Source organism: Mesoplodon densirostris, chromosome 14, assembly GCF_025265405.1.
Source record: "Mesoplodon densirostris isolate mMesDen1 chromosome 14, mMesDen1 primary haplotype, whole genome shotgun sequence".
NCBI classification, from domain to species: Eukaryota; Metazoa; Chordata; class Mammalia; order Artiodactyla; family Ziphiidae; genus Mesoplodon; species Mesoplodon densirostris.
In genome coordinates this window covers 29,908,360-29,920,628 of record NC_082674.1, presented here as the reverse complement: position 1 = coordinate 29,920,628, position 12,269 = coordinate 29,908,360, and the positions used below count along the sequence as shown (strand labels likewise).

At 38.0% G+C, this 12,269-nt stretch overlaps 1 protein-coding gene across 2 annotated transcripts in view; it reads left to right on the top strand.

Annotated features, from left to right (window-relative positions):
• The window catches only part of EIF2AK2 (eukaryotic translation initiation factor 2 alpha kinase 2), a 35,852-nt gene extending 27,158 nt beyond the window's left edge, over positions 1-8,694 (top strand). The window contains exons 14-17 of one of the 2 annotated variants that reach the window (XM_060117707.1): positions 4,133-4,237; positions 5,302-5,355; positions 5,434-5,567; positions 8,217-8,694. In XM_060117707.1, the coding sequence (XP_059973690.1) occupies positions 4,133-4,237; positions 5,302-5,355; positions 5,434-5,556 (282 nt within the window). In that variant the 3' untranslated portion in view covers positions 5,557-5,567; positions 8,217-8,694. Of the gene's footprint in view, positions 1-4,132; positions 4,238-5,301; positions 5,356-5,433; positions 8,189-8,216 lie in introns of those variants that run through there. The other variant, XM_060117706.1, reaches the window with a different exon arrangement.
• The last annotated feature ends 3,575 nt before the right edge of the window (positions 8,695-12,269 follow it).

Here is a 12,269-nt window from a genome sequence, read left to right as displayed (position 1 = left end):
TAACGCATATATGTGGAACCTGGAAAAATGGTACAGATGAACCAGTTTGCAGGGCAGAAATAGAGACACCGATGTAGAGAACAAACGTATGGACACCAAGGGGGGAAAGTGGCGGGGGTGGGATGAACTGGGAGATTGGGATTGACGTGTATATAGTAATATGTATAAAATAGATAACTAATAAGAACCTTCTGTATAAAAAATAGATAAAATACAAAAATTCAAAAAAACTTGATACATGCTGTGAAATTGTCATTCAAAACAGGTGACTAGTATGTTCTCCTACTAATGTGTACGAGAATGCTGCCTCCTCCCTCACACTCTCAGTCAGACTATGGAATTATCAGACTGCAGTTTTGGTCACTGAGATGAATGAGGTGTAGCTTGATCTTTTTTTTTTTTTTTTTTTTTGGCTGCGTTGGGTCTTCGTTGCTGCGCGCGGGCTTTCTCTAGTTGCGGCGAGCGGGGGCTGCTCTTCATTGTGGTGCGTGGGCTTCTCATTGCGGTGGCTTCTCGTTGCGGAGCATGGGCTCTAGGCACGTGGGATTCAGTAGTTGTGATACACGGGCTCAGTAGTTGTGGCTCGCGGGCTCTAGAGCTCAGGCTCAGTAGTTGTGGCGCACGGGCTTCATTGCTCCATGGCATGTGGGATCTTCCTGGACCAGGGATCAAACCTGTGTCCCCTGCATTGGCAGGCGGATTCTTAACCACTGTGCCACCAGGGAAGTCCCTCAATACTTTCTTTATGGCTTCTAGGTTAATCGTTTTTAATTTGGAGGTCCTTCCTACCACAAGATTATAAAAATATTTCGTGTTTTTATTGACACCTTAGCTGAATTAATTTTTGTATATATATGAAGGAGTATAACTTGATTTTCCCCATGTGGGTATGAAACTGCCCCATCACCATGTATCAAATTGTTAATGATCTAAAATATTCTTTTAAGGAAAATTTGTAGAGACAAGAAGTAGAACAGAGGTTACTAGGGGCTGAGGGGAGAGAGGAATGGGAAGTTGTTGTTTAATGGGTACATTTTCTGTTTGGGATGATGAAAAAATTTCTGGAGATAGATAGTGGTGATGATTATGCAACATTGTGAAGGCAATGCCACTAAATTGTACAAATGGAAATGGTTAAAACGGTAAATTTTATATATATATTTAACACAATATAAATATGCTGTTTTATCATACATGAAATTCCCACACACTTATGGATCTGTTTCCGGACTCTATTCTGTCCAGTTGATTTATTTAATGTTTTTCCTCTTTAATATCATCCTGTTTGATTATTATAGCATTAAAAAATATTTTATATTTTAGCATTATAAAATTATTATAACATTATATAATGTCCTGATAGATATCAGGACATTATTCTTCAATTAAAAAATGTTCTACCTTAAGCTTATACAGTCCTGTAGGTCAATTATATCTCAATGAAACTGGAAGAAAAAAATGTTCTTAGTGTTCACATTTACTATTCCAAATAAACTGTAGAACCAGTTTGTCATGTTCCACAACTGGTGTTGATGTTTTGATAGCAATTGCATTATATTTAAGGATTCAATTGAGGGGAATTGACATCTTTATATATTTGAGACTTCTTCTCCAAGAAGTCTGTAAGAAATTGGTATATTTCTCCCATTATTCAAATTCTCCTCAGTCAGCTTTTGCCAGGCTATGCTATGGTAACAAATGACACTGATTTCCTAGTGGCATACACAACACCAGAGGTTTATTTCTTGCTCACGTGGTGTGATGGCTGCAGTCTTGGCCCAGTTTTGCCCCACGTGTCTCCTTCATTCTAGAACCCAGGCTGAAGGAAGAACCCTATCTGGGTATTGCTGTCCTCACTGCAGAAAGCAGTGTCAGAACCTTGTGATGGCTTCTAAGATTCTGCTCCTCAGTGGCATACATCACTAAAAGTCATTGCCCAGAGCAAATTGGCCAGCTCAAGACAAACACATGGTGGGGAAATGTCATGCTCTCTCTGGGAGGCCAGTGCACAATTGGGAGCAATAATATATTCTACCTCAAGGCCACTTTTCTATTCTTCAATGAAAATATTCAATGAAAATTTGTTTTTTCTTTGTGAAGATTGCTCATATTTTTAAAGCTTTTCCCTGGATAGGTATCGTGTCTTGCTATTAAAATGGGATTCCTTGTATCTTATTGGTTATTAATGAGGCTGTTGATTTTTAAAATATATTTATTTTTAATTGTGGTAAAATACACATAACATAAAATTTACCATCTTTACCAGTTTTAAGTGTCCAATTCAGTGGCATTAAGTACATTCACACTGTTGTGCTACCATTACTACCATCCATCCACAGAACTTTTCACCTTGCCAAACTGAAACTCTGGACCCATTGAATAGCTCTCCATTCCCCTCTTCCCCAGCCCCAGGCAGCCACCATTCTACTTTCTCTATGAATCTGGATACTCTAAGGACCTCTTATAAGTGGAATCACACAGTGTTGGTCCTTTTCTGAGTTATTTCACTCGGCATAATATCCTCAAGATTCATCTATGTTGTAGCGTATGTCAGAATTTCCTTCCTTTTTAAGGCTGAATAGTATTCCATTGTATGGACATACCACACTATGTTAATCTGTCGCATCGATGGATATTAGGGTTGCTTCTACCTTTTAGCTACTTTGAGTATCACTGTATTGCTGCTATGAATATGGTTGTACAGCTATCAATTCATGAATGTTTGGCTTATATATAGACTTATTACTCTAGTAGGTGGGTTTGTTTTGTTTTGTTTTGTTTGTTTTTTTGGTTGATTGCTTACTGTCTATTTTCATCTTTTGGGGTTGTTTGTCCTATCTTTTTTTTTTTTATATAAATGCCCTTTAAAGATGATTTTTTACTGAAAGGTAATATATCTTTCAAAATACCCCTACTATTTTGTCATCTAAGAAAAAATACACTGAGCCATCTGATGGTTTGAGAGTCTAGAATGAAGAAGGAACACACCTCTTCCTTTGGGGACTATTCAGCATAAAAACATAAGTTTTTTGCAAAGTGTGAAGGTAGAAGACAGTAGGGGAATAACAGCTCCCTTTTAACTCCCACTCTCTTAAATACCTCCTGCATCCTATATTGTCACATTTTATTGAGGAATAATTTATACACCATAAAATGCACAGATATTAAATGCACATTTTTTTTTAGTTTTGACAAAGGCATAGACCTGTGAAACCTACAAGCCTATGAAAATGTAGAACATTTTCCTCACCCTAGAGTATTCCCTTAGACCCCTTTCCAGTCAGTCACTCCTCTCCACTGCCCAGAGGCAACCAGTGCTCTGACTTCTATCACCATAGATTAGTCTTCCCTGTTCTTGAGCTTCATAAGAACGGAATCATATAGTATGTACTTTTTTTTTTTTTTTTTTTTTTTTTTTTGTGGTTCGCGGGCCTCTCACTGTTGTGGCCTCTCCCGTTGCGGAGCACAGGCTCTGGACGCGCAGGCTCAGTGGCCATGGCTCATGGGCCCAGCCGCTTTGCGGCATGTGGGATCTTCCCGGACCGGGGCACGAACCCATGTCCCCTGCATCGGCAGGCGGACTCTCAACCACTGTGCCACCAGGGAAGCCCCAGTATGTACTCTTTTGTATTTGATTATTTCACTGAAAGTAATGTCTGTTGGAGAACCTTTAGTTGTTGCTTATATCAGCAGATTCTTTTTTGTGGCTGAATACTATTCTGTTGTATGAATATACCACAATTTGTTCATCCATTCTTCTGTTGATAGACATTTGGATTGCTACCAGTTGTGGAATATTATGAATAAATCTGCTATGAACATTTGCATACAGCTGATTTACTGGGCACGATTTTAAACGCTTCACCTGCTCGTCTCGTCTAACCCTGCAGTTAAGCTACGAGGTTAAAACTATTGTTATCTCCATTTTATGGTTGAGATTATTCCCACATTGATGGTGATTCAACTATTTAGTGACAGAGATTTGAACCTGGGCAGTCAGACTCCACACATCTTGCTAATAAACATACATTGTTGTGTGATACATTTTGGTCAGATAACTTTTTTGGCTTTAGAAGGCTTGGATGTTTATATCAGATGAGTCACAATTGTAAATATACTTTTGCTTCTTCAGATTTCTTCTGTGGAAGACTATGGAAATGAAGTGGACATCTTTGCTTTGGGGCTAATTCTTGCAGAACTTCTTCACATATGTTCCACTTTGACAGAAACAGTGAAGGTAAATAATCTCACAGAAAGAATTAAGCAACAAATATTATTGGCCGTCATGTCCAAAGTGCTTTTGCAGACAGTTATTGCCTTCACATGAGGATGGGCTGGAGCATATTAGTGCTGACTGCAAATGAAATATGAATTTTTATCCCTTTCATGTTTGGGCAACCAGTACTTTTTGTTAAAGATCAAAGACTTTGGTCTTCTTTGGAAGGTGTGTACATCTCATAAAACTGTAGCTGTTTCTTCCTAATTGAGTCACTCTGTAAAATTGTTTTGATTGCCTGCTTTGCATAAGACCCTGTGCTACGTGCTCCAAGGGTTATGAAAATAAATAAGCCTTGTTCTCAGGGAGCTTATATTCTAGGAGGAAAGGTAACATAAGACAATGCTGTAAATGTTTTAGGAGAAGGCATGAAGTCTAATGGAAACAACTAGGAGGGAGGTCTTGCCAGCTGTAGGAATTTAGGTTTCATGGAGACATTTAAATTGAGCTCTGAAGGACTGGTTGACTTCTAATAGTCCAGATTGGAAAGAAGGCCATGTGGAGACAGGAATGTGAAAAGTGTGTTTGGGAATAGCTGGCCGGTGTCATTTTTATTGGAGTATATAAGTCAAGGAAGTAGTGGTTGATGGTACTGGAAAGATATATTGGGGCTAAATTAAGGCAAGAATATGGACTTTCTTGTGGAGGCAGCAGGGAGCCACTGAAGACTGCATGCAACTGGATATCCTAGTCTGAAGCTCAGTAAAAGGGACTCACCTGGATTCGACAGCCTTCTTCTCTGTAAAACAGGGATAATGAAAATACCTATTGCATAGGGTTCCAAAAAGGATGAAGGGTGATAATTCATATGACGCTCTTAACACTTCAACATGCTGTAATGTTCAGGATGGTTATAACATGGGGTGGGTGGAGGAGAGGATTCCTGCTTGCTTCTTGGCTAAAGAGATTTTCCAAAGATCTAGAAATATCCCAGATTTAGAGTATCCCCAGCTTTAGTGCTTCCTAAGTTTGTTTTTTCTCCAAAGTGAATAATTTACTAATGAATATATATGTTTAATTTTTAGCTTTTTGAAAATCTAAGGGATGGCATCTTCTCAGGTGTATTTGACAACAAAGAAGTAAGCACTTAAAAATAATCGGAATTTTATTTATTGCAATGTTTTATTTCCTAGTATTGACTCTTACTATCATTACAGAAAAATCTTCTCCAGAAATTACTCTCAAATGATCCCAAGAAACGACCTAACACATTGGAAATACTGAAGACTTTGAAGGAGTGGAATAATATTGCAGAGAAAAAGGAACGAAATACATGTTAGATACTTAAAAAGTATCCTTCTTCTGATACTCCATTTTCCTATAACTGTCTAAAGTCTGCTTGGGTATATTAATGGTATTTATCTTCTATTTTCCTTTCTCCCTTAATTTTTTGCCACATTTGCAGAAAGGTTTGCATTTTTTCTTACTTCAAAAACATTCTTACATTTGCCTTCCCCTTGCTCATCTCCTTATTATGAAGATGGAGGGAAAATGCCTCAAATTTTCTTTTTAATACCAATTAGTTAATCAATTAATGAATGACTATTTATTAAATGCCTGCTGTTTCTAGGCCAGAGAGATATAAGATCTATCTCTGTCCAAAATAGCTAACAATCCAGCTGGAGAAATATGGTAACCATGAAAAGATAAGTATAATCACTTTGGAAAGCAATTTGGTATCATCTAGCAAAGTTAAATGTATATTGCCATTCCTGAAAAGCCATCAATTCCATTGCTACATACATGTGCACAGGAATGTTCATAGAAATGCCATTTATTATAGTCAAAGGAACAGGAAACAGCGCTAATGTGCACCAGAAGAAGAATGGATACATAAATTGTATTCACACACTGGAATACTATATAGTGTCTTATAGTGAAAATGAAGGAATTACAGCTAAATGCACTAACGTGCCACATCTGTCAGGAACATAATATTAAGCAAACAAAGCAGATTGCAGAAAATACTGTATAAAGTTCAAGAACATGCTAAGTGAAATGTGTGCTTAGGTGTTCAAGCAAATGTGGTAAAACAATAAAGGGAAGGAAAGGATTGAGAACTATTATTAGATTCTGATAGTGATTGTCTCTGAGGAGGGATGGGAGTGATGTGATTGGAGAAATGGACTTCCGAAGTAACAGTTAACTTTCTTTTCTTACACTGGCTGTTGAGTCCACTAGTGTCTACTGCATAATTATTCTATTTCTCTTAAATACATTTTGTACCTATTATAACAGACACTTTAAAGAGATGATAACTATGCTGTAAGACAGTAGCTGAGCATAGAAAACAATCAGTCTGGAGGGGTGAGATCACTCTGTGCTGAGGAACCATGGCACAGGGCTTAGAAGTGACACTCCAGTGAGACTTCCAAGTAGGTGAAGGATTTAGATGAATAGAGAGGAGAACATTTGGGCAGTATGGGCAAGGGGCATGGCATGCGTTCTGGAAAAGATAGATTTGAGGAACATTGGGTATACTAGTTTGTTTCCCTGAATTGCTGTAGGGAAGGCCGGAAAATAATATGAGCTGTATCTTGGAAGAAGCTGAGGGTTACTTTAAGCTTTATAGCATCCAACTGCCGTTCTAGAATTGTCATATAATTTTACAATTTTAAAAATGAGCCAAATTTAGGCTTAGCAGAAAAATCATAGTAATAATATTTTTGTGAAGGCTTATAGCAATTTCTAAAAAGTGTTACTAAAAGCATTTAATATGGTCTTCAACTCCCATGCAGTATTTGATTAAGGCAAGGGTCATCAATGGATACTAAAATTATTGGTTGAAAAGGCGTTGGGAAACAGGAGCCTCAAAAGGATTTAAATATAGTCCGACAGATGATATTACAAAGGGGAAAATATATCTTTAAAATGGAAAGATCTTATCACCACAATAATAAAGTAATTAAATTTAGCATCACCGAAAGTGGAAGAACCTAACATCATGACCCTCCTGATGTGATATAAGAATTATACACTATCACCTATTTAGTTTTCTTGCCCAAAGTGTTTAACTGGAATTTAATCATGAGGAAATGATTAGATAAATCCTGAAAGAAGTCATTCGATGAGGTAATTAACTTGGATTTCTCAGAAAGTCAGTATCATGAAAAAAAAAAAAGTAGGGGAATTCTTCTAAACACAAAGAGACTAGAGACATATAATGACCAAATGCAATGACCAAATGCAATGCTTGAATCTTGATTGTATACTGGATATTAATAAAAGAAAGAAAGAAAAACCCAGAAAATAGCTATAAGACATTTTTCAGGTAGTTGAGAACATTTGAATATAGACTGCATATTAAATGATGTTATAGAATAATTGATAATTTTCTTAGGTGTGATAATGATATTATGGTCATGCCAGAAAATGTCTTATTCCTAGGCAATGCATGCAGAAATATTTAGGGGTGAAGTGGCATGACATATGCAACTTCCAAATGTTCAGCAAAAATCAATGATAATACATATGTATACAGAAAGATAATATATATAGTACATATATATATAGAAAGAGAGGAAATGTGGCAAAATGTTAACAATTGAAAAATTGATAAATCTAGGTGGACAATATAGAAGTGTTTCTTGTATTATTCTTGGAGCTTTTCTGTAGGTTTGAAATTTTTCTGGGTGGAGAGAAATCTTTTTTAAGAAACTAATATTATCTGGATTTGATGAATAAGGCTAAACTCAAAAGAAAAACCAATGAATGTGACAAATTAGTGTGAATGTGGCCTTATTTTTACCTTCTTTCATTTTTTAAATTTAAGTATAGTTGATTTGCAATATTGTATTAGTTTCAAGTGTACAACATAGTGATTGAATACTTTTATATATCCTTCTCTCACTTTAATATTTCTACTACTATGAAGTAAATAAAGCATCCCTTGATGCTTTTATTTATTTGAGTATATGTTTTCTCAGCCTCAAAACTATAGTAAATAAAAAGTATCCTCAGGCTTCCCTGGTGGCGCAGTGGTTAAGAATCTGCCTGCCAATGAAGGGGACACGGGTTCAAGCCCTGGTCCGGGAAGATCCCACATGCTGTGGAGCAAGTAAGCCCATGCACCACAACTACTGAGCCTGTGCTTTAGAGCCTGTGAGCCACAACTACTGAGCCCGTGTGCCATAACTACTGAAGCCCACGTGCCTAGAGCCCAAGCTCCTCAACAAGAGAAGCCACCACAATGAGAAGCCTGCACACCGCTATGAAGAGTATCCCCTGCTCGCTGCAACTAGAGAAAGCTTGCACACAGCAACAAAGACCCAACGCGGCCAAAATTAAATAAGTTAAAAAAAAAAAAGTACCCTCTTATCAGAGGAGGAGAGGGGCAAAGGCCAGGGACCTTATTTGCTAATTAAAACATACATACATGCAGAGATTTTTTTTTTTTTTTTTTTTGCGGGACACGGGCCTCTCACTGTTGTGGCCTCTCACGTTGCAGAGTACAGGCTCCGGACGCACAGGCTCAGCGGCCATGGCTCACGAACCCAGCCGCTCCACAGCATGTGGGATCCTCCTGGACCGGGGCACAAACCTGTGTCCCCTGCATCTGCAGGCAGACTCTCAACCACTGCGCCACCAGGGAAGCCCCATGCAGAGATTTTGAAGAGCTATTGTGACCTAGCTGCTTCCCTAGAAAAAGAACTTACAGGAAATTTTTATTACTAAGCACACATATATTTTTTATTAAATGTGCACGTATTTAACATAAGTACATATATATATGTAACTTACTCAGAGCATGTATGTTATTTGTGTTAGGTATATTTAGTATAAATACACATACACATTTATAAGTGTGTGTGTTTGTGTGTATGGCCAGCTATATAATTTGTGGGACCCAATGCAAAATGAAAATGTGAGGCCCTTGTTCAAAAATTAACATGGGGGCTTCCCTGGTGGCGCAGTGGTTGAGAGTCCGCCTGCCAATGCAGGGGACGCGGGCTCGTGCCCCGGTCCGGGAAGATCCCACATGCCACGGAGCAGCTGGGCCCGTGAGCCATGGCCGCTGAGCCTGCGCGTCCGGAGCCTGTGCTCCGCAACGGGAGCGGCCACAACAGTGAGAGGCCCGCGTACAGAAAAAAAAAAAAAAAAAAAAAAAAAAAATTAACATGGGGCCTTACGCAACCACACAGGTTGCGTGTCGATGAAGTCAGACTTGCGTGTACATACACGTGTATACACCATGTATACATACATGCACACCTATGTATGAAATGTTTAGAAGTCTTAAAAGCAAGCTTTTCCCAGACTCCATCATCCAGTGTACCTACCTGAGAGAGACACTCATAGCATCTATTTCCCACTTGAGTGTTCAGCATAGCTTGCGGTTCTTGGCATGCTCACTTTTTCATTATGAATATGGAATAATTTCAATATTATTCATATTTTAATACGTTTTTATGGTAAAACATACACAAAAACAGAGATTAGAATAATGGAATTCTATGTACTCATTATCCAGCTTCAACAGCTATCAATATTCTGTCTTTCCTGTTTCATTTACCCCTTCCTTTTAAAAAATGTCTTTTGGCTTCCCTGGTGGCGCAGTGGTTGAGAGTCCGCCTGCCGATGCAGGGGACACGGGTTCGTGCCCCGGTCTGGGAAGATCCCACATGCCGTGGAGCGGCTGGGCCCGTGAGCCATGGCTGCTGAGCCTGCGCGTCCGGAGCCTGTGCTCCGCAACGGGAGAGGCCACAACAGTGAGAGGCCCGCGTACCACAAAAATAAAATAAAATAAAAAATTAAAAAATGTCTTTTGCTGGAGGATTTTAAATTTCAGGCATTGTATCATTTCACTTGTAAATACTTAAAGATGTCTTTCTAACAGATTAGATCTTTTAAATTTTAACCAAACCACGATATCATTGTCACTCAACAAAATGAGTAAGATTTTCTTAACTATCATGTAATAATCAGCCTGTATTGAGTTTTCCTATCTCAAAAATGTCTTTCTGTAGATTGTTTAAATCAGGATCCAACATTTAATTTAGTTGGTGTGTCTCTTTTACTCTATAACATTCACCTCGTTTTTAATTTCTTTCCTCTTGCCATTTATTTGAGGAAGGAATAGGTCATATATCCTACAGAATTTCCTTCACTTAGGATTTGGCTGATGGTATCCCCATGGTGTCTAGTTAGATCTAGAAACTTGATTTGATCCAATGGTGTTTAGTATATTCAGAGTTGTGCAACCATCACCACAATCAATTTTAAAACATTTTTGTCACCCCCAAAAGAAACCCTGTACCCATTAGCAGCCATTCCTCATCTTCCTCCAACTCTCGGCAACCACTAATCTACTTTCTATCTCCATAGACTTGCCTATTCTGGACATTTTGTTTAAATGGAATCATACAGTATGTGGTCTTTTTCACTTAGTATGTTTTCTTCTGTGGTATAGCATGGATGGAAATTCCTTTCCCTTTTATTGCCAAATGATATTCAATTATATGGATATATCACATTTTATTCACCTATTCATCAGCTCATGGACATTTGGGTTTCTACTTTCTGGCTAGTATGAATAATGTTGCAATGAATATTGGTGTATGAGTTTTATCTGGACACAGTTCCATTTCTCTTGGGTATAACTTAAGAGTGGAAATGCTGGGTCATATTGTAACTCCTTCCTCATAACTGCGTATCAAAGCTATGTTCAAAGCCCAAATTCAGTGCTGCTACCATAGTGTTCTACCATCTCCCACTTGGAATAAAACTTCTCCCTAATACATCAGTTATTTAGTTCTTCAGTATTGTACCTACCAGTTTGCTTTGGAGCTCAGTTATTCCTGCATGGGTGTTTCCCTCCTTGTAAATTTCTGGAAAGCAGAGACAGGCTCTCTCATTTTGATTTGCCCCAAGGCAGCAAGTGTATTACCCTGCATTTAAGCAGGAACTCTATAAGTGCTTTTGAATTAGTAGGGAATAAAAGTGTTAAGAATTTCATATACTTGATCCTGCAAAATGTATCTAATACTAAATAATAATGTTCACTGTAAAATTTCAACAATTAAATGTTGATAAATAACACTTAAAGTAAAGGTGGGTATGGTAAACCAATTCAGTATATTAAAGTCTATTTATTTTGAATTTTAAAAGCTCCAGTATTTTGGGTTTATAAGTAGGAAAATGAAACATTTTAGAAATTCTAGATAGGACTCTGAAAATAAACATAGTACAATATAAACAAAAGTAAATGACAACAAGTAAACTTCTGGCCTCTGGCCTGGAAATGCAGACCACAACTCTGGTGGACTTATGGGTTCCATCAAAGTTATTCCTACATTCACAGCATATTTGTTCACAGACATATTCAAAATACTCTAGGCCACTGGGCAGGTTGCCCTACAGTCAGTAAGAGGAGAAAAGGAAGCCAGTTCCTAACTCCATTCTGTCTGAAATTATCCACATGGCGTTGGGTCTGTCCAAATGAATGTTGGTTTGTTGGCTGAAATGACAGGAAAGGATGTGACTATAATTCCAAGAAGAAGATATACTTTGTTTTATCTGTTAATACAATGTTACGATTTTTTTAATGAAAAAAGTAACTATCAAACAGTTTTATCCAACTATATAAGCTCCAATATTTTATATATGTATTTATATTCATAAAAATCATAATTCAGTTTCTAGATGAAGAACTGAGGCCCAGAAGTTAACTATGTTTTCAAGCTCTGCTGCATTTTATTTTTATTTATTTATTTATTTGATTGCATGGGATCTTAGTTGAGGCAGGCAGGCTCCTTAGTTGTGGCATGTGAACTCTCAGTTGCGGCATGTCTGTGTTATCTAGTTCCCTGTCCAGGGCTCTAACCCTGGGCCCCCGTATTGGGAGCGTGGAGTCTTATCCACTGCGCCATGAGGAAGTCCCTCTGCTGCATTTTAGAATCAAGGGTAGTGATACACAGGCCACAGTGACCAATTACATCAGAATCTCTGGAGGTGGGACCTTTGTAATATCATTTTTTTTTTAAAGCTCCCCAAG